At 39.0% G+C, this 21603-nt stretch overlaps 2 protein-coding genes across 2 annotated transcripts in view; one reads left to right on the top strand and one right to left on the bottom strand.

Moving 5' to 3' along the window:
- LOC308108405 (SPRY domain-containing SOCS box protein 4-like) overlaps positions 1 to 6750 on the top strand; it is a gene marked incomplete at its 5' end in the record, with an annotated part of 35103 nt that extends 28353 nt beyond the window's left edge. Inside the window, one exon of the mRNA XM_080461283.1 lies at positions 6593 to 6750. Coding sequence (XP_080317409.1) covers positions 6593 to 6720 — 128 coding nt within the window. The 3' untranslated portion in view covers positions 6721 to 6750. The remainder of the gene's footprint in view (positions 1 to 6592) is intronic.
- Positions 6751 to 18082: 11332 nt separating this feature from the next.
- The window catches only part of clstn2a (calsyntenin 2a), a 155322-nt gene continuing 151801 nt past the window's right edge, over positions 18083 to 21603 (bottom strand). The window contains exon 18 of the mRNA XM_080484998.1: positions 18083 to 21029. Within this exon, the coding sequence (XP_080341124.1) occupies positions 20817 to 21029 (213 nt within the window). The 3' untranslated portion in view covers positions 18083 to 20816. The remainder of the gene's footprint in view (positions 21030 to 21603) is intronic.

The raw sequence follows: 21603 nt of genomic DNA, 5'->3' as shown, positions 1-21603 counted from the left end.
AGGGATCATGTTTTTCTCAGAAGTCACTTCTGTCTGTTCTGCATCTTTGATCCATGCGGTTTGAGACATTAAAACAGCTCATTTGAATTCACTCACTTGGTTAATTCTGCACCTTTATTCTCCTCCGTGTAATTAGTGGACCTGATTAATCCAAACTGATCTACAATGACGGTGATCTCTGTGGTTATATTTTTCAAAAGCTGTTGTATTTTTCTGTCAGTCCTGTACTTTTTCAAGTATAGCTGTGTGGCTAAGCATTCATTTACATTAACCGGGCTTTGATGAAGAAGGAATTATTTAACATGGGATGTGACAAAGTTAACCGGGATGGAAAAATTTGAAAAGATAATAGATCATCTGGTTCTCATCAGTAGCTAATAAAAAAAACTCTATCTTTAATCAGGTGTGTTCAGAGGTCCTTCAGGACCAGAGTTGGGCACCCCCAGTGTACTCTGTCCAATGTCAGAGGGTATATGTACCAGCCCCTGGCACCCTAACGCAGTATAGGAGATAGATGGATGATGTAAATGAGTAAAGTTGGACCGACCTCTTCACTTTACAGTGACTGTAACCTGCTTTCTTTTGCGAAAAATGTTTGCTTCATCTAATGAGGGTAATGTGAATATGACGGGCTCATCCTCAGGTAATGAGAAACATGCTGCTTCTGAGTCTCAGCTGAATAAATAATTATGAATATTGAGTATTTTTTGCGAATAGGTCCCCTTCAATCCGACATACCGGGTCTTTGAGCTAATTCATCTGTCTGTCAGGCTTTATTTAGCTTCTGCGCGTCCCCTCAGGTCAGTTTTTACATCCGTCATAAAAGTGATGCTGCTGTTGCCATTTTCACCCTCTCTCCCATTATCATTTTCTACAGACAATAAATTCTGCTCTCTACTGCTGTTCACTGCATCTCATTACAGGCGGCATGTCACATTGCGTGCCCCTATTACTTCTTGTTCCCATCACAGCAGACCCGAGGTCTCGATTCATATCCATATAAAATGTCTAATCTGCGAAGAAGTTCCTCTCTGGCTGGGATCACTTCACACGTCGTATCAATCAGATATTGCACCAGTTGCCTTCAACAGTGAACTACCTTGGAGAATTCATAGACGTCTGCCACTTTTGTATAAATAAATCAATCACAGCAGACATTAGAGGAAAAGAATAGGATCGAGTAGTTTGACTTCCAGTGCTGCCAACGTACTTGAACAAGAGGGAAAGTGAATTGCCCAGTTTTTGTTATTACATCTTTGAGGATTCTTGTACCCTCCTAAACTTGATAATGGAATTACACTTCTAAAGAACCAAGTGAATAAACACTATTATCGCAAATTATGACACCAAACGCCTGTGAGTTATAAAATATCTCGAAATCTATAAACTAAATGACTAATTATTAAAGGTTCCACACTGATTAAACTACAGCTGATGTAGGGGGTATGTAGATATTTCGAGCTGTTAGTAACTCTTTTTGCATTTTAAAGCCTAATTCTCCCTCGTGCTCCAAATGTGTAATGATGCACAGGCAAATGACCTACTGCTGATTATCCACAGCAAATCTTTTCATTAGCTTCTCTCAGCACTGGAGGAGATACTTATAGGATAAAACATGATGGAAAATGTGTCATTAAGAATTAAACCTCCACGTTAATACACTGAGTATTCCTACAGAGGCTATTAAGCCCAGCTGATTACTGCTGTAATGCACTCCAAAGCCTTTTTACACATCTGGAGAGAAGCTGATGGGTGATTTCGAGACTTTACCAACTTATAGTAAATAACTGCAATTGTATCACAAAGAACACGAATGATATCTCTTTCTGGACCCTGAACACTGATGCAATGCACATCATCTTTTTATAGATTTGGTTTTAGGGCATCTTAGTGGATTGCATGGAAGTTATTGCATTCACTGGGAAATCATTAGGCTTCATCATCAAGGTATTAATGCAGTGTAAACATGAGATCAGCAATGTTATCAGGCAGACTAAGCACTCCTGTTTTAGCATTGCAGGTCTAGTAAAACTGACTCCTCCTTGAGGCGCTTTCATTTCTGCACATTATATCCGAAACGGAGGCTAATTAAGAATCTATTCTGGCCATACAGGAATAATATTACAGGGAGTGAATGTTTACTTCTTCCAGCTACTTTTTAGTTGTGAAACTTCAGAGTTGTTGTTGTTTCTTTGTTTAGTTTTTTGGGGGGGTTTTTTTGGGGGGGAAGAAAAAAGAAAGCTTCGATAGTGACTCATTCCTTTCTCCAGCCACAGTAATGTCTGCGGAGATCGTCTTTGCATAACTGAAAGTGCACTTAAGAGCCTACAAGCATGTTGAAATGAATTAGATTTGGTTTGAAATTGCTCCTCTTGATAAATGCATGCACATGACACACACGCACGCACACACACAGACACGCACACGCACAAATGCACCAATAGATTTACCCTGCTGCGATTCACGAATGTTTGTAGCCACAGTAACCTTCAATTGACATTTCCAGATCCAGTCTGATGGCGTTTCAGATGACTCAAATAGCTTCTCACTGTAAATCAACTGAACAAACAATCTTCTTTCCTGCAGAAGAAGCAACGAGTCGATTGCTTATGAACATAAACAAGGGCTTTCTGTGTTCGTTCAGATCGCGATGTCAAGCGGCTACTGATAAGATGTCGGTTTTGATCTCTCAACCCCTCGTTGTGTTTTGTCTGACATTTTCTTTGCGTTTGTTCAAGATATGTTTTGGTCTCAAGTGCAAGAAGATTTGCAGTGAAATGAGCTCATTATTGTAGCCCTGCCACAAAGAAGGGCATTAGCCAATCACACAGAGGTGTCTGCAAACACTTTGTGTCTCTGGTCATCAGCCAGCGAGGCAGTAAAGCCAGCTTAGCATCACTGTTTATTTCTGTGGGCTCTATATTTAGAGCTGTTAATGAGAGCCTGCTATGTTGTTTATAAGCCTTCAAACTAAACAATTTACTACACTTACAGCACAACAACTACAACAACTTTCTTTTTACTAGTCATTTTGTGATCATAAAAGATGTATTTTATTTATCGGTGAATCCATTTGGTAGAAAAGGATTGTGGCAATCAGTTGTGTTAACTTGTGAAGCAGCAATAGAGTGTATCTGTATGCAGGATTTCAAATGTGTCGGTCAGTTTTGAGCTTACATTTTATAACTGACTTCGTTTTGTGTGTAGTTAATATTTTTAACCTTTGAAAAGCCAAGGTAACAGAAATGGTGGAAACTGTGGGTCCTATAGAAAAGTTTGTCACCCCCAACACCTGATGCCTGATACAACTTGAGGTCGTATCAGGGCAGGCCTCCAGTGTAAGGCCAACAGCAAATCACAAATCATATTTCTTCTCTTTTACAAAAGAAGGCAGACTGGCTCAATTATGGAAGGCCTTGTGAGCCTCATGAACTAATTCGTTTTTTCAGACTTCATACCTGAATGAAAAGAATCTTGAAAATAACAGGATGAAAAATTGTTAAACGACCTAACTTCAAATTATAGATATACATTAATCAATTTTACTTGATTTGAGCCACTTTGAAACACACATAATGTTTAATATATAAACCTCTGAATTTGCTTTGCTTTAAACTTTTGCCCATACAAAAATAAAAGTCATGCAACGTTTGCTTTGCATTCATTTAGAATTGAGTTAATTATTAATGGAAATATCAATGTTGCTGTGTCCTAGTCAGACAAAGGAGTTTTAGAGAATCAGTCACAGCTCACTGGATCAGATGTTGTTGCCACTCAGCCTCCATTCATCTACACTGGAGTCTATAAATGTGATGAGAACAGCCCCTCTAATGGCTGCGTAATTGAGAGTCAAACAGAGGTGAAAGTAGAGACCAGCACTGCCGTCATGTCATTGTGACTGTGCTCAAATGAAATTAAAGAAAAAAGAAAACCAAAGTGTCTGTCAGTATGGATCGGCATTATTGTGAGAGTTACACTGCAAGGACACACACATAAAGAGAGAATGGAGGTGTTTTGAGTGTTAGGATAACCTTGAAAACGTACATGCACACACACACACACACACAGACACACACAGATGCAGCTGGTGATAGAGGACGTGCAGATTTACACGGGCGGATGGAAAAGTGTGCGTGTGTGGTTTATTCCAACAGAAACAGCAGAGAGAGAGTGACTGGATGTGCTTTAGTGTCACTCTAGATTCACACAAAACACTTCACACCTTTAAATTACCATGTCTTTTTCCAATATAGTGACAATATCACAGAACCTATCTGCTTTAACAAAAGCCAGCCACTGATTAGATCATTTCTTTGTTTTTCCTCCTCATTATAAGCTAATTCTCCCACTTTGACTCTGTATTTTGCATTCATCCTTTCCCCCTTTTTTTTCTGTTCGAATGACTTCCATTGTTGTTGTTCTGCCCCATTTCCCTGCATTTTCCTTCCGTTGGTGTGCCAGTGGTTAGGTGCCATTGTGCTTCTGAGGGGCCACGAGGTTCACAGGCTGCTGCCGCATGTACAATGTGGTGCAATGAAACCATGTGTGCACACAGCGTGAGCCTGACTGCTTCCTCAGGTGGAAGAGTATGAGAAAGGGTTATAGCTTGTCAGATTAGGGAGTTCATTTTGGTAATGGGTCCCTGCACATCCCTGCTCCCTCCCTCGTACTCTGCTGTGCTCTGTAATTAAACCAATGAATTGGCTATTGTTAGTATTAACTGAAACTGGTGATACTATAAAATCGTAGAAGGTAAAACGGAGAGTTGTTAACACTCAATCAAGGAAGATGGATAAAGAATCAGGGAAGATCAGCTCTCACCTTTGTGAGGGCCATAGACATGTGATCTTTACTGCTGGGTGTGTGTGTTTGTGTGTTGTTTTGTTGGGGGGGGGGGGGGGGTTATGGCTCAACACTTCTACTACAACAATATTTAAAAAGATGTTGCTACTGGTTCATCTAAGACAACAACCTAGCCCCCCCCCCCCCCCCCCCCCCCCATTCGAACATTTAAAACACGTGCATTTAAAAAAAAATTCAACTTGCATTTAGTATCACAGAAATTACAGGCTAATTATAATTATTATCTTGTTAGAATGTCGTTGAATTGCTCTACCTCCTACACTCACCTGTGAAACCACTCAGTTATTGTTTTTTGTAATTTGACCTATGGGATGCGAACAATGGGAATTGGGGCTGCACTTGGCTTTGGGCCACAAGTTACCTGTCTGTCCTCGACAGCGTCACACTGATCATGTTTCTGTTCATTGTTTGTTCATTTACGGAGGGCGATCGTGTAAAGTTTTCAGTTTTCCATCAAGATCATACCAAACACGACGCGATCCAGTTCTGAATGAATTCTTTTTAAAAACAATATTGAATTTTATATCGTCAAAAACGGCAGTATTGACCAGAGTGCACGTACTTTGCACCCTAGTTTTAAAGACAGTATTTATTTTGCTTAAAACTTCTAAAAAAAATTGCAATTTAGGTATTTGCTGAAGTTATCAACATAACCAGCTAGTTCCAACCTATCCAGCCTCATAAATCTGGATTATGGTCTCTTTTCTGTCCAAAAGGAAAGATTACGGCTTAAAAAGTGATCAGATAGTAGCTTTTGGAAATGACCAAGTAAAAAAAAAAAAAAAAAAATATCCAGAATTGCAAGAAGCTTAACAAAGATGACCTGGGTAATACTGTGACCCACTACAGCCACCTAATGCACAAAAATGGCATTGAGATGAACTTGTATATACTGTATATACACCACAGGTTCTGTTCGGTTCTTATTTTCATGTATTTGTGTGTTTGAAATACGTGGAAACCATTGAAGAACATATCCATCCTTACACACAGAACAAGTTGCTGAATTTTAATATTTTATTCAATATAAATACTTCTACTACTAGATGACAAGTCAGAACCAAATATATTAACTTATCTATCATAGAAGACAGACAGAACAAGAACTTACAATACTTGATTCTGATAGTTCGGATTATTTTACGTCTACATATTATTTGTTATTAAACATTAAATGTTGAATTCACCTGGTGATAATTAAACATAAAAAAAAAAAAAATGACAGCACACTCTAGAAAGGTTTATTCTAAAGTAGAATCCTCTTTTTAATACCTTGTTCATGGTGTAGCTCATAAATTACAGAGCTCTGCACTGACCTTCCTCTCTCACTGCAAGATACATGTTGTAAATTCAACACTTTACCTAAATCTGCTTCGACGGTCTAGTTAGTGGCCATATGTGCTGCTGACTGGTGATTGGTGGCTTGTGCATCTGTCTGTGCCCAGAGAGGAGTTAATATTTAAAGATGGGCATTGTCGCTCTCTTCCCAGCTACTTATCTCTCTTCATTCATTCATGCATATCGAATATAAAGATGTATTATGCATGTACAGAAAGAATAGGTGCGAGTGTCAGTATAAACATACATGCAAAAACCATGCACAATCAATCACAGGCCGCAGTGGTCAGAAGTGCCACATTTCTCAACAAAGCACTGGTTGTTTTTTGAACTGTTACAAGCATTTTCCTGTAACTTGGTAAAAACGTTCTCTTTTTTCCTCTCTCTGCAGCTGAACCTCTTCCTCTGATGGACCTGTGTAGGCGTGCGGCCCGCCTGGCGCTGGGCCGGGACCGGCTGCAGGAGATCGAGACCCTCCCGCTTCCCCAGTCCCTCAAAAATTACCTCCAGTACCAGTGACTGTGACCAGCAGAGCAAACTGGACACAAAACACACCACCACAAGGAAGTATGAAGATGGTTGACCAGATGAATTAACGGATGCAGGGAGGAGATGACTGATGGAGAGAGAGTGTCCATACTGGGAGCGCTGTGGCTCAGATTAATTTGCAACCGGATGCATACAAGGATGGTAGATGAACCAACATGTGTTCTTTTTTTTTATTATTATTATTTTTTTTCATGTTAGACTTGAAATAAATTATTGATGGTGGCATCCCATCAGTGTCTCGCTCATCCAGAATGAAAGCCCAAGCTATCAAGGCACAGTGTGGTTAAGTGGTGAACAAGACGGAGGTAACCGCCGCCACCTAGTGTCCAGACTGAAAACTGGCACGTAGAAAGCACACTAATCCCATCCATGGAGGCCTTTCTGACATTCCGTCAGTGACCATATCATTGCTGTTGGATACCATAGTATGTATTCATGATCTCCACTGGCACAGGCGACAGGATGCCGAGTCTTGATGTCCAAGAGGATTTTAGCACTAATGTGGTTTTTATCTGATTGACTCGGGGCCCAGCCGAAAGCTCACGCTGCATACAGAGTAGATTAAACATGGCTTAAAGGTGAATGTAAAGTTCAGCACAGGAAATCAGTATGCCAAACTTATCTCCAGGCTTTATGCAAATATTTGCAGAAAGCTCAGCCCTTTTCAGACATGTAACATCGCCAATCTGTCTGTTCAAGTATTGGCTTTTTGACATTTGTACCGGGGAGATTCGGTATGGATACAGATGCTCGCAGTCCTTTCATAGTGTTCTGGTACCTGGTGCAGTGCTGAATGACGCAGTAGCATTAAAAAAAATCACAACAGCAGTGATTGAAGTCTGTTACAATTGAAGTCTTAATAATCAATGTCAGAATGACAATTTTAAAGTGTCTTAGAGCATAAATACCTTTCAGTTACTCTTGTATCAAATATCTAAGTTATGTCACAGGCACGTACATAAGGAACAACAGGATTGTATATCAGGAACCTGGTTTTATCGCAATATGAAAAACATTTTATAAGCATGTTGCGCTAATGAATGAATCTGCAAAAAATTGAGGACATTCCAATAACTAGTGCTTATTTTTTGAATAAACTTAAAATATCTAATTAAGTAATTTATTGGGTCTTAAAACTATTTTAGTTCCTTTGTTCTTAAAGCTCCTAAAGAGCAACACTCTGAATAACACCGACAACTTTATAGAAACAGGAAGAGGATGTAAAAACCAGAGTGACTTGCTAATCTGCTCCATCAGAACAGTGTGGGTGCAGCAGCTTCATCAGATGTCACTGACAATAACCCAGCGACCCACAGACTGTCATCACATTTCACAGTAACACCAGTCAGGACCAAGCAACACCAAATGTTGCACGTACACAGTTTTTCAGAGTAAACCCTCGGAAGAGGGCACGCAAAGTAATCTAAACTGTTCAATCTTTGCAAAATAAGATTGTGAGAGATATGAGGTGTGAAGACAAACGTGCTGTGGTTAATGGGATTCTGATGTTTGGGCATTAAAATAAGTGTTTTAACAAAATGTCTCATGTCTGAGGGGGGCTTCATTGAAGAACTGTACAGAAAGAATCTCCTCCTAGTGTTTCATTAGATTATTTTTCTCACAGTATCACAAACAGTATTTCATACTGAGCCATGGAGCGCATAACAACTAGGAGAGCTTTGAGCTCGCGGCCCGACGCTTTACTAGTGCTAACATGCTGTTGGCAGTTAGAGACCCCGGCTGCTGTTTGTAGCGCCCTGCTGTAGCTCGCTGGTAGCCGACAGCATCTGCCTGCTCTCCGCACAACTGTCTTAATGACCACATGCGACAAACCTAACAGGACCAGAGCAGATCGAAACACTGGATCCAGAATGAAGAGGAGCGGTGCATGGTGACGTTACAGTAGAAGTGTTGTTGGCTGGGAGAAAGATATAGCTGACCAATACACACACACACACACACACACACACACACACACACACACACACACACACACACACACACACACACACACACACACACACACACACACACACACACACACCCACTCACACACAGACACACACGTTTTCTTTCCTAAAGCAAAAAAGACTTGAGTCACTTTTTTTTTTTTTTTAACTTCTGGGTTTGTATCATTAATTACTATTATTGTTGTTATGATTGTGAGTGTGGGTTCTGTTTCCGAGGACGGTCGGATGATGACAGCGACGGTGTTTATTTATCACATCTAGTTTTGTTTGTTTTGTTAAACATTGATGGTTATATTCAGGTAAAGTTAAGACAAAGATGCTGGTGATGAAGGGAGAAAAAAACAAAACTTGTTCTTCAATGCTGCTTTTATTATTATTATTATTATTATTATTATTATTATTATTATTATTTGGTGGTGGTCTTGCCTGCTGTTTAGGTTGGTGAGAAAAGGACCATTTGAAACAAGTAGGGGAATGTATGGACAGGCGTTGCAGTTGAGATGTCAACATTTATGAAATGTGAATAAAAGCCAAGTGAATTTGAGAGTGAATCCTTGTATTTCTTACCCGTTTGATAAAATGAAACCTACAAACAGCACAACATCTGACTTTCAAAGAAGACTCCAGCGAGATGCAGAAGAGCTTGATGCTTCTTTTGGGGCTCAGACAGTTTCAGCATCTTTAATTGCATCTCAGGGAGCTTTTAATCTACCACAGGAGGCTTTGGCAAGCAGAACTGGGCTGTATACTATTTGGCCGTAAGTTCTTACAATTGTCAAGGGTGCAGTTTCCACTTCAGAAAGTAAACAGCCAATGCTACGCTCATCAACTTGTGCAGCGGTAAATACAGCTCAGGCTCACTCTGTGCCGAGGCTTTGAATGCCCCAAAGTTCAAAGCAGATTGAGAAGACAGACATGAGCAGGTCCACTTCAGCATGTCTCAGTTACTGGGACTGTTGCTGGGTGGATCGATCGCAGGCGGGCAGACAGCCCAAAGATGCTTCTGCATTAAGATACACAGGCACACACTTTATATCTAAGCATAGTTCGTTTGCATGAGGGTCTGTTTTACTCTACTACACAGCACTACCGGCAGCCTGTCTTGAGTTTTTCCCAAAAGATTCACATTTTTTTTCTTCATCTTAATGATGTTTCAAGGCAGGGACAAGCAGCTCCAGTAAATTAGACTTGCTCTTCAAAACAGACGAATACGAAAGTCAAAGTGCTGCAGTGGAAAGCTGAGCAAAATACATACTTTAATGCTTCGCATGCTGCATTTTCATCAGGTAATACTTTTTAATCAACCATTCTGTAGTTCTATACATATAAATATAAAGAGGGAATTATTTCTGCTTTGTCAGATTCTATTAAACAAATCACTGTTGTGGCTTAATTTGCATTCTTATTTGAAGTTCATCCCCTTTTTTTAAGGATTCTGTTCATCAATCCGAAACCTTTTTTTTTTTTTTTTTTTTTTTGTAACAGAACAAGACTTTTCTCAAACTTGCTGGTTTTCTTTCATATGTTGTCTCACAATGTACACCAGTGCCAGGATATCAGGAAATTAAACCAAGAACAGTTTGCGCACAAGCATTATTAAAAGCATCAGGGACAAAGCTTACAAGCCACTAGACAACAACTGAACAGCATGCAAAGCCATTTTTTGTTTCTATTTTCTATTTTGTCCCCACAAAAGGCAAATACATATGAAATGAATATCAAAAGAAGGTAGAATTTTGTTCTGAGAGTCTCCAGACACTTTTTATGACTGTTGTATGTGCTGGATTCCAAACACAGATTTGATTTCTATGCGCAGTATAAAGTGTGTGTGCTATGTGATACCTGAGTCCCTCCAGTCTGATATGATTAGTAAAACAGTTCGATTCTGCAGGTGATCATTTTGGGGAATGGTTTTGGTGATAAAACATGAAGGGCACGTTAATTACTATGTGTACATGTAAGCAGTTGTCAATCTCTCTGTGAGCTCGTATTGGACTGGCGACTTGTCCTGAAGCTTGGACGCTGCCTTTTTTCCAGTGTGAGCTGCCATACGCTCCAGCCCTCATGACCTTTTTCTGGATAAAACGAGTATAAAGATGGACGGACTGTCACTAAAATCGAAATATGGCCACAAAGCTGCTATCATTTCGATATTTTTTCTTTCTGTTTTTGGACTTAGTGGTTGAAAGCTCAGTCCACACTACACATTTCTTCCCTGGGGAGTGACAGTTTGCTCTCAGAGTGGGTGTAGCCGTCATGAAAAGCAAGAAGAATCTTTTCATAAAAGTGTTTTCGAGGAATATCAGAATAAACAGCAGTAACATCCTTCAATGTTTTGCTTCTCTGACATCAGTTTCATCGAGAAACGTGACTCAGTGAACTAATGTGCTGAGAAGAACAAACACTATCTGTTGCCAAAGCAGCAGAGTGAGCCAACGCGCTCGTCAGATAAAACTGTTATGACTGTGACCATCTGGGACTGCATGGGCTGTTTTGGTTGGAGCGTTTCACCACTTTCAGCGTACGCATACAAACTCTGAGTAAATAACATGAGGGGGAAAAGAGAGCTCAGAGCTAAGAAGTGAGGACAATTCTACACGAATGGAGAAAATAAAAAGCAGCATTAATATTGATCTCTTGTAACATTCAGATTTGGAACTGATCTGTCAAAGTCCAGTCCGGTGGTATAAATATGAATTGCCTGGCGAAATGTCAGTGACTTTTTCTATGAGGGGGATATTTTAAAATATTAAGGGAAATACTTTTTTTTTTTTAAAAACCCTTTTCAGTTGCTGATAAAAACTGACCTGATTAAATTTCTTTGTGACGCCTCCCATCTGAACCAACAGGCATCACATATCTCATTAAACAAACAGAACCAGCAAATTCTACATTTTACACGATAAATTCCCAAAATAATGTGTCAACAGCTTCTGTTTTTGGACTCTCTGCTATTTTTAATAGGATCATTTTTGCTGAATGTGCTGATATCCATTGAAGTGATTGTGAGTGCAACAAGCCATGTAACTTTGTAGACCTGAGTTGTTTTCAGTTAATATGTTGCTGAATTGTGTTTTTCCAAATGTTTGCACGTGTTTCTACTAAGAGTCCATAGCTGCATGATGATTGATGGCCATTTGTAGAGTTTAATGGGAAGAAAGTATTCAACATATAATAATAATAATTAATGAGATGCCTACTCTTTAGGAGTTACATGTTATGTGGATGTTATCTTATGTGGTTTGTTTTCATTTGGCACTAAAAGTTGCACCCGTGGTCCACTTCATTAATATGCAAAACTTGTAAAATGAAGCTTTGGTGAAATTACAGCTTCTGTGAAGTTCTCAAGCAAAATTGAACATAAGTGTTGTCAGCTCAGATTGTATGTGTTGAACAATAGACGTGATCATTTTCAGAACACAGCTATAACCAACACTGTCCCTGGATGTGTCTTATGTGCAAGGTGCAAATTAGTGATAACCTGTGGTTAAAAATATTGGTATGAAGTCTTTACTTTGAAAAGTAACTTTGCCTTTCAGATGAAAGTAAATTCTCCCTTCTTATTGCGCACATGTTGATAAAACATGAACTTTTATCTCCTTGTTTTCTAACTATAATGTTCACTCTCACGTTGGGTGATAAATGTGTGTAGAGAGATGCAGAGTGTTTATTAAATAATGAATTAATTACTTTTTTTTATGGAATTTGCAGATAGTTTTACCAAAATAAACTGATGCTTGACAGCTCACACTACATGAATGTGAAAGGTTGTGTTTTACTGGTTGTTAATAATTTAGTTGTAGTTCAGTCTGTATTTGTTGGTCTAAAAGAAATCACTGTTTGTGTCTAACTGCTGATGAAAGCAGCTGAAAAAGCAACTTCACTCTTCTGTAGAATAATTTTTTTAAGTGAATAAACAGATGAAATAAAAAAAGACTGAACAATCCGAATGAGTCGAAAGAAAGAACAAGAGAAAGTAAGAAATCTACAACTTGAGTTTAACACATATTGTCATCTAAAAGGCTGAAGAAAAGTCAATAGGAATGAATTGCTCTCCTGCCCCTCGGAGTTCCATTACAGGATTATTGAACATGTGGTGCTCATCAGTTAAAAAGGCACATTAAGCTACTAATTAGCCGATTGTATTTCTCCATCCTCGGGGAGCCGGAGAGTCTAGAAATGAACACTCAGCACAATTGTGAGCAGGAGGCAAACGCAGAGCAGCAGCTCTTCATCGGAGCTTTGAATAGATTAACTTAATGAAGGCCAGTCATTTAAAAGCTCTTTGACATCGACCCAGGAGCTTCGCGGTGAAGTGTGTAACACCTCTAGACTTCGTCTCTTCTCCACTCTTAAACTGCTGCATTATTATGATGCTTCAGACGTGAACGTGTGAAAGTCTGACAGAATCCCCAATCAGTAGTGTGAAGTGCAACTATTTTGTCACTGCACTTCAGCCAAACTGTGGTGTAACAGTGGTTAATCTCACAGAGAAGAGTAGTCACACTCATTTGCCCCTACACATGAGTGTGTGCCACTGTCTTCCCATCTCAAGTTTATTATGTTTTCATCCCACCCAGCAACCCTTTAATAAGCAATGGTTAATTAGATATTTCATGTATCTGCTCATGAATTTATTTTTCTCACAGCTTTTTACTTTTACTCCCTATGAATGGATGATCACACTGTAGAAGGATATTATGTTTAAAGTCTTGATAAACCTGTATTTATTGCTTATACTTGTCCTATCTTTTACCCTGCATCATAGCATATAGCCTTAACTTGTCTTTATTACATATTATATAGCACTTTTGCCTTAAAGCAAAATGCCTCTAAATGAAACTGTTAAATGATATTAATAAACAGACAAGTGATATTATTGCTAAGGCATAATAATAATGTAAATTCATGCATAAATACATGTCCACTTAAAGTCCAATGAGTCAGCATTCATGCTAAATGTCTATTCTGTACACATCGCTGTGTTTGATTGGCTGGTTTATGGTATAATCACTTCAGGTTACAGATATGGAAAATTTGCAACTGGATAAACTCATTGATATAATTGGTGAAAGCCTTATTGTTCCCACCTAACCATCACAGGTTCCAGGTGTGAACCGGTGCGGTCTGTCCATGTTGAGTTGGCCCTGTGTGTTTCCTCTGGGTACACCAGCATTATCCCACCACCCAATTTATTTCAACTCGTAACTCTAATTTAAAAGTCTACGGTTGATTGATTTGCAACATCTCCTGGGTTCAGCTTTGTGCGCTCTCTGGTACTCTGGAGCCTTTTCAATGCTTGGAAAAATAGTAAAGAAGAAGAATGAATAGATGGATTGTTTCCATACAATGAATAAAAATACATTTACAAATGCGTAAACAAGGAAGTAATGCTCTTGGACTCTGAGCTGGAATCAGGCCCCAGAGAGTACTGAACTGATTCAAATCAGTGATAATCTGATGGGACTGCACTTAGATCATGTCTACAACAACAATGACAAAACATCAGAGCCCCTTGCTTGTTGTCACAATGTAATGACAGAATGAGGCGTCCCAGAGACGCCTCCTATTTGATCCAAATCGTTGAATACCAACAACAAAACTTCAAACCTTGCTAGATCTCCTGCATGGGGTCCCCTGCTTAGCTGCTTCACGTCGGCTGCTGATAAAAAGATTACAAAAAATAAATAAATAAGTAAATGTTGCACACCTACCCATGAAGACAAGAAAAAAGAAAAAAAAGAAGATAAAGATGGAATAAAACAACAGCAGGGAAAAAGCAGTTGTGTCACTTTGCCAGCCTCTGCTTTTCTTGATCTTTATAATAATTTAGCATCCTCACCGTCCCTGTCTGTGTTGCTTCTAGTGAGAGAAGCTTTCATTCCTAAATGTGAGTAAAATGTACGTGTTGCACAATCCAGGTCAAATCACAACCTGGAGAATCCTCTTAAATATAGAGTCCAGATTTTTTGTTATCTGCTCTCATACGACATACAGTAGAGTTGACGCTTCCACCAGCAGGGGGCAGTAGTGCTCTGTTCGTGTCAGGTAAATTGGCTATTTCACTTTTATTTAACGTCCTCCAGTTTGAAAGCCAGACGATCTCACCAGGTGACAGGATTGTTTGTGGGATTCCGGTGAGAGGAAGCTGAAGTAACATTGTAAAGCCAAGCATGCACAGGGAGAACATGCAGACTCCACACACACAAAAGTGTAAAACAAGAGCGCGAACCACAGTATCTCCAATCAGCCATGCATTCCCTGATTTACCCTTCTGTTCCCAAACTACAAACATAGAAGACATTTCGTCAGTGACATTCACTGCTGTTCCTTTCATCAGTCTTAGTGACTGAAGAAGAACACATTCACCCTCTTTCTGCCCTAATTGGTCAAAAACACATTTTTCAACAATTTAATCCATTCGTAAATTGCAGCACCTTAATAAAACATAATTACTTAGTTTGAGTTGTTTTCGTTGTAACGATGTACAGCAGCTCAAAACAGTGGCACAGAAACACAAATTCTCACATGTATAATGTTGCACATCTTAATCTACACAGTGTGCTGCTCACTTGTGTCAGTGCTGCCTGGTCCACTGATACAAGTTTAACAACATGTCCAAGCTTTACGTGGCACGAGAGTCTTTATTTAATCGCAGATAAACAAACGAATCGTAACAACAGTGTGAAAGCACACCAACACTTTCTGCTGCAGCAAAGGTATTGATAGATTCTACACAGCAAAATTGAAAAGAAAAGAACAGAAAGAAAAACACTACTATTATGTGTGTTGAACATAAAAATGGCAAAACGAGTAAATCATGGTCACGGGCATTGTCAGAGTTCCATTGTATGAGAATGCAAGGAGCAAAAATGAGCTGTTGTATATCGTCACGTACACACACATACAGAACTCCCTCATTCTGCATATATGTTTGTTCTAAATGAAAGAATATACACCATGTAACTTAAAAAAAAAAGAAGATACAGATGGGCAGGAGCGGTGTAGTGTTAATAATATACGTAAGCTGTTGTGTTTGTTTCTCATTTGTGTTCAAGCACCTCATGGGTGAATCAAGAATCACACGGCTTGATTTCTTCTCTCTCACTTCTGCCCTGAAGTTATGGATGTTTTATTTTTATTTATTTTTTGTCCAATGTTTAAAGCAAATCTCATCCAAATCTCTGAGCCGTTGTGCACCTCCACTCTTTGTTGTGTAATCCTGTCTCTCTAACAGCTTGCATCCTTCTCCAAGCAGCTTTTGTTTTCTGGGCACAGCCATCATATTGTTCAGATTATTTGTTGTGTCTTGACAATTTCCCGTCATCACAACAAATGCTTTAGACACACGCAATGGTTTAAATTTGTTTGTTTGACGGGCCTGCTCACCACATTATTGCAAAACGTTGCATCACTGAATGCATTAAGTCATTGCGTCAGCGTGCAGCTGTATTTTTTATTCTTTTTTTTCTTTTTTAAATCCGATAAAGAAAAATAGATATGTGTAATAATAGATGTGTTTTTCTTGTGCATGTGTGGTTTTTATTTTCTTCTCCTCAGATACTTTGTTTTCCATTACAGTCACAAAGCATGCTTTTTGTGGTTCATTAGTGACTGTACAATTTCCCAAAGTTGTAAATGTTTCTCTGTTTATCTTGTGTCCAGGGTGCACCTTGCCTTTCACTTTTCGTCTGCTGAGATCAGCACCGGTTCTCCACCAAGTAGAATTGGATAAAGCAAGTGTAGGTGATGGATTTCTGCTGTAGGTTTTTTTTTTGTTGTTGTTATTTTTTCTGCAAATGTATCTATCTGATCAGTCATCTTTTAGAGCAGGACTTCTCAAAAATGCTACTGAGATACGTGTGTTTTAACAATGTATTAGTTTTACCCTTTGCTAGTTTCGTTTTACCATGATGTCTGATTAAAAATCAGAAGCTCTCTGGCACTGCAGGGAAGAGGGAAGAGACAGGCCCCACACTCAGAGAACCACCGTGTTAGATCCACTTCATCTGTTCGATCTAAAGGTTGCAGGTCCTGTGAACTATTCCAGCTGAAATTGGTCGAAGGCCGGAGCGCACACTAGAGATTTCATTGGATACTCAAATTTCAAGGTAATGCATGTTTGACAAGACTTTTTTGATACATGTAAGTGCATGTCAAAAAGTTTAAGTACACAATAAAGGTTAATTGTACCCATAATTTATTTCATTTCAAACATCCATGTGCTGTATAATTTAATCTGATGTCCTGAACAAATACCAAATGCATATTGTGAACTATACCTGTACATGGACATACCTTTCAGTGGACCAACATTTTTAATGTTAAAATCCTGTAAAAAAAAACAAAAAAATCTGTATAATGTAATATTCAAAATTTCTGAAATACTGGACTCTCGGGTTTTCATTAGCTGTATTAACAATAATCATCAAGACTCAAAACAAAGGCCTCAGATACATGTGTGACAGGACTGTGTGTGATGCACATTTTTAATGGTATTCTAATTCACTGAGACCCACCTGCATAGATTGCTAAGATGATTTGCCTTGGCCTTTGTAGAAGAATCAGTTTTAAGATGTGGAAAAATAAATAAATAAATAAATAAATACACAAATTAAGTAAGTAATTGTTTAATTGCTCAAATATCAAATCTATGTTTTCAGCTCTCATAAAAGTTGTAAAATAAGGTGAAATGCTAATTTGCAGAGTGGTGTAGTGGTATATTCTTGGCTTACAGTGAGAATATATCCGGTTTGAGTCCTTCTTGGGGATCTTACAGGGTGGAGTTTACATGTTCTCCCAGTGTGTGTGTGGGTTGTCTCTGAGTTCCAAAAAAACATGTCTGTGACTTTTAATTGTCTGTATTCCAGTACAATGGATGAGTTCCAGTTGGATGATGTAATATAGGAAATAAGTGGATGCTGATTTGCAACACTTGATTGATGCTTCATTATATAAAAAAACAACCTTGCATGTAAAAGTGTTTTCCTTTTCAGAGGCTCTTTTTCTAATTTATTCCATAAATCATGCTAAGCTCTGAAAACACTTAAACGTATGCCTGAAATGTCATCTTGCTTTGGATATGCACCCCTCTTCCAAAGTAACAGCAAAAACAGACGTCGGCACCCTCTTGGCCCGGAAATACGTTGAACAAATGTTGTGATGTTGCCTGAAAGATGCGATGTCTGCGGAAGCTTATGTGAACAAATGAAGCACCGGGGCATGCAGCTCCAGCCTGTGATGAATTCAGGCGGCTCACCGAAATCCACAATGGCAGCTTATTAATTATGTCATTTGTAAGCCGCTCGCTCTGCTCAGTCACAAAAGTGCACAAAAAACAGGAAGGAGAGCTGCATAGAGTCTAAAACAAGTCTTTATTGGTCAATATACAGAAGTGGGGATGACCACTAAAGAGAGAGAAATCCCAACCATTTTGTTTTACAAAAAGAAAAGGAAACTGATATATAAAATAACTGTCTTGAACATTTTTACAGGGTTTGTTTTTTTTTTCTTTATATATGTAAAAGAATCTGTTGTTTTCTCTTTAATCCATCAGAAGCATTAATATGACAAAGGGAGACGAAGGAAACAAGGCAGTTGTTTCACAAGGATGACATCACAATCACGGGCGTCTAAAGGCCGAGAGGTCGGGCAGGTGAGCGGAGACAACAGACATGAAGAGGTGACAAGGCGCTGTCTCCGAGTACTAACGGGAATGTGGGCTTCTCTTTGAGCTCATTTCAATGCAAACACTCTCCTGCAAATCAATTTCGACTTTTTTTTTAGGTGGTATGAATGTAAATAAATATCAGGAAGAGTTCCACTTCTTATTATAGGTGTGTGGTAATGTGAAAGGTTTCACTGGGGTAACATTACTAGAACTTAAAGGGGTACTCCACTGATTTTTACATGAGATGACTTTTGTTTGCACATGAATGAACTTTTTTTTTTTCTTCTTTTTTTTAAATTAATAATAAAGTCTGTAGTCGTACAAAAACATCTAATGCCGGTTTCACTCCTGACGAAGTGGCACGGAAAGAAAAATAAATAAATCTGGCTTATAATTTGAAGTTTGCAAACTTGTAATTTGTTCTTATTAACTCTGGCGCAGTAGCTGAATCAGTGTGGTCCATTTGTGGGAGTGAAAATGCTGCCATTCACATCCAAACAAGCAATTCAAGTAAAAAAAAAAAGCAGGTTTCAGTCCATGCAAACGAGATCTGTTGTGGTTTGATAGAAATCTGTAAACAGTACAGAAAAAAATAGCTATAAATGGACCACACACAGAGTGATGGAAATAATATAGAGTATAACTGTCCAACAAAAGTAGTCGTCGATTAAAGTTACTTTACTTTTTGTTACCTGGTAACCTCTCAGTGAAGCTATTTGGTCTGTGTCTGTCCTGAATCTTGGTTGGTCTGTTACTGAGAATTCATCAACTGTTGGAGTAACAGGCTGTGTCGTCTCTGTGAGTTTGCTTCCCCACTAGTATGAGACCATCAGCACTACGAGATGCCCCATGTATAGACCTGTGTCTAGGAAGGAGCTGTCCTTCATCTCATAGCCTAATGTTAAAAACACCTACGTGAGCACAAAGCAGATTAATGATTTCATCAACTTTTATAACCTAAATGTTAATAACTTAAATGTTTTCTGAGCAGCACAAAAATGTACATGTTTACTTAATGAACTCTTGCAGGTGCTTGGGAAATCTTAGATGAGAATCCAGCAGATGACAGTTTGTTGGATCTATAGGAGGCCTGAGTGACAATATAGCTCAGCTTCTGCTGCAACTTTTTTTTAAACCCCTCTTTTGCAATCCCCCAGTCTCTCCGTACATATCCAAATCGCTGGAGTACCCCTATTTTCCGTGCACTGCTCTTTTACACTCAGCCCATAATTGCATAGCAGGGCTCCCTTTATTATAGATATGAAAAGGAAAAAGGAGACACAAACTTTCAGTGGCACACTGCAACATCTCTGCATCTTTTCATCTGCTGCTAAAAAGAAACAGAAGTGGTCTACCTCTAAACAGCAAAGGCTACGTCAGTCCACAGTATGGATAGATATGGTTCACAGACAGATGCAGACAAACAGGCTTTTAAAAATCCATCAGCTCCTTTGCTCCAAACCGTGTTTCGACTGCAATCATCTTTTTCAGTCGCGTGACAGAAAAGCAATCATTTCAGATTCAAAACCCTTTTGTGTGACCAAAGCTGGAAGATATTCAGCAAGTTATAATTCTGTTGTGTTTTGTATGTGAATTGGGAGGAATGTGGAACGTCCGTGACGAGAGATAACCTGTTCCTCTTTAGTGTCAAAGCCAAAGAACCACAGCACTGCAATGCCATAGGAGAAATTCAGCACGGATCACACAGACTTCAAACATGTAGGGTGGGAGTAGAACATGACAACAAAGGATGAAATAATGAGTGGCAGTACAGCTACCATACCTACAGCTCAAGTTATGGGATTAACATCAAAACGGTTTATGGATAGGTGAACTAGTGGTTATGTCTATGGATACATCTTGCAGTTAAACTTCTTAATAAATCAACATTTGTAGACAGTCTTTCTAAAAAATAAACCATATAAAAGTAATCTGAGGACACATGTAGAAAATATTGGGAGGAAAGCACATTATATCCTTGCATTTATATTAGTGTGACTGCTTTTAAAATTGGAGTCATGGTTGTTTTAGAGTTTTGGATTGAATTTCATCTCGAGGTAAATCTACTTGGATAATGAGATGACTGTGCTTGTTTGATATATTCTGGTCTTTTCAGATTGTGGTAGGAATAATAATGTGCACACAGCCTGTGTTCTCCAGCACTGTCGATTGCAGCCGGTTCTAAGATGGTGTATTTTTGACTTTGTCCAGCAGAGGGAGATGTCTCATTAAAAATGACAACATGGGCGGATTGTGTATTTTCCAGCCACGGATTGTAAATATTTTTTATTAGAGATTTTATTTCTCTGTGTGTCTCTGTATGTGCAACTGTTATGAAATGTCCGTGCATGCGTGTACATGTGTGTGATCGAGATAAACATGTAGAGAGAGTGTGTGTTTGCGGACTTGTTAATCCCTGTGTGTGGTTAGTATGTCATGGAGGAACTGTCCCACTCAAGTTTTCCCTTCCGCTTTCTCTCCCTCACATCTTTTCTCCCTTCATTGTCATCATCTCCTTCCTCTTCATCGCTGTTATCTGACTCAGCGCTCGTCACTCCTCCCACCAGCTCTTCATCTTCCTCCTCCTCATGCCCTTCCGCTCTTGCTTCTTCACCCACCGCCTGAGGTCCTCTTATGTTCTGAAGAGAACAAACCAGATTCAGTTTGCAGTGGCATCCGAGCTCCCAGTGAATCAGGAGCAAAGAACAGCAGGTTCATCAACAACTTGCTTCCAGACTAATTATCTTCAGTCTTTGATGAAGCCCTACTTATATTTGCTCAAAAGGTTACCCCTATTGCAATAAGCTACAACACAAATGAAAAAAACAACAAAAAAAACACACACGCAATGCAAAAAAAGCTAAAAATAAATACAAGACATTGCTACATAAAACCACAAATGAACAAACGATGTCCACATATAAACCCAAGAGCCACAAGAGAAATATAAATGCCGCAACATGAATGTTTAAGCCCCATACCACTTATCACAAAACCAACAACACAAATAGAAAAGCCACAACAGAAGAGAGGGAGCATTTTCAGAGGACCGTGTTGCAGTGGGATTTGTGAGTGTACTTATCTTAATTACATGTCTTCATCTTATTGATTTTGTTTTCGTGTTGTGGCTTTTGTATTTGTCATTGCTCCTCTGTGGTGGACCATCTGGGCCACCATACCTTTGAGTAAATCACATTTTTAAATCTCAAATAC

Source organism: Lipophrys pholis, assembly GCF_963383615.2.
Source record: "Lipophrys pholis genome assembly, chromosome: 1".
Lineage (NCBI taxonomy): Eukaryota > Metazoa > Chordata > Actinopteri > Blenniiformes > Blenniidae > Lipophrys > Lipophrys pholis.
Note: the sequence above shows the minus strand (reverse complement) of the source record. Positions and strands in the feature narration are given on the sequence as shown.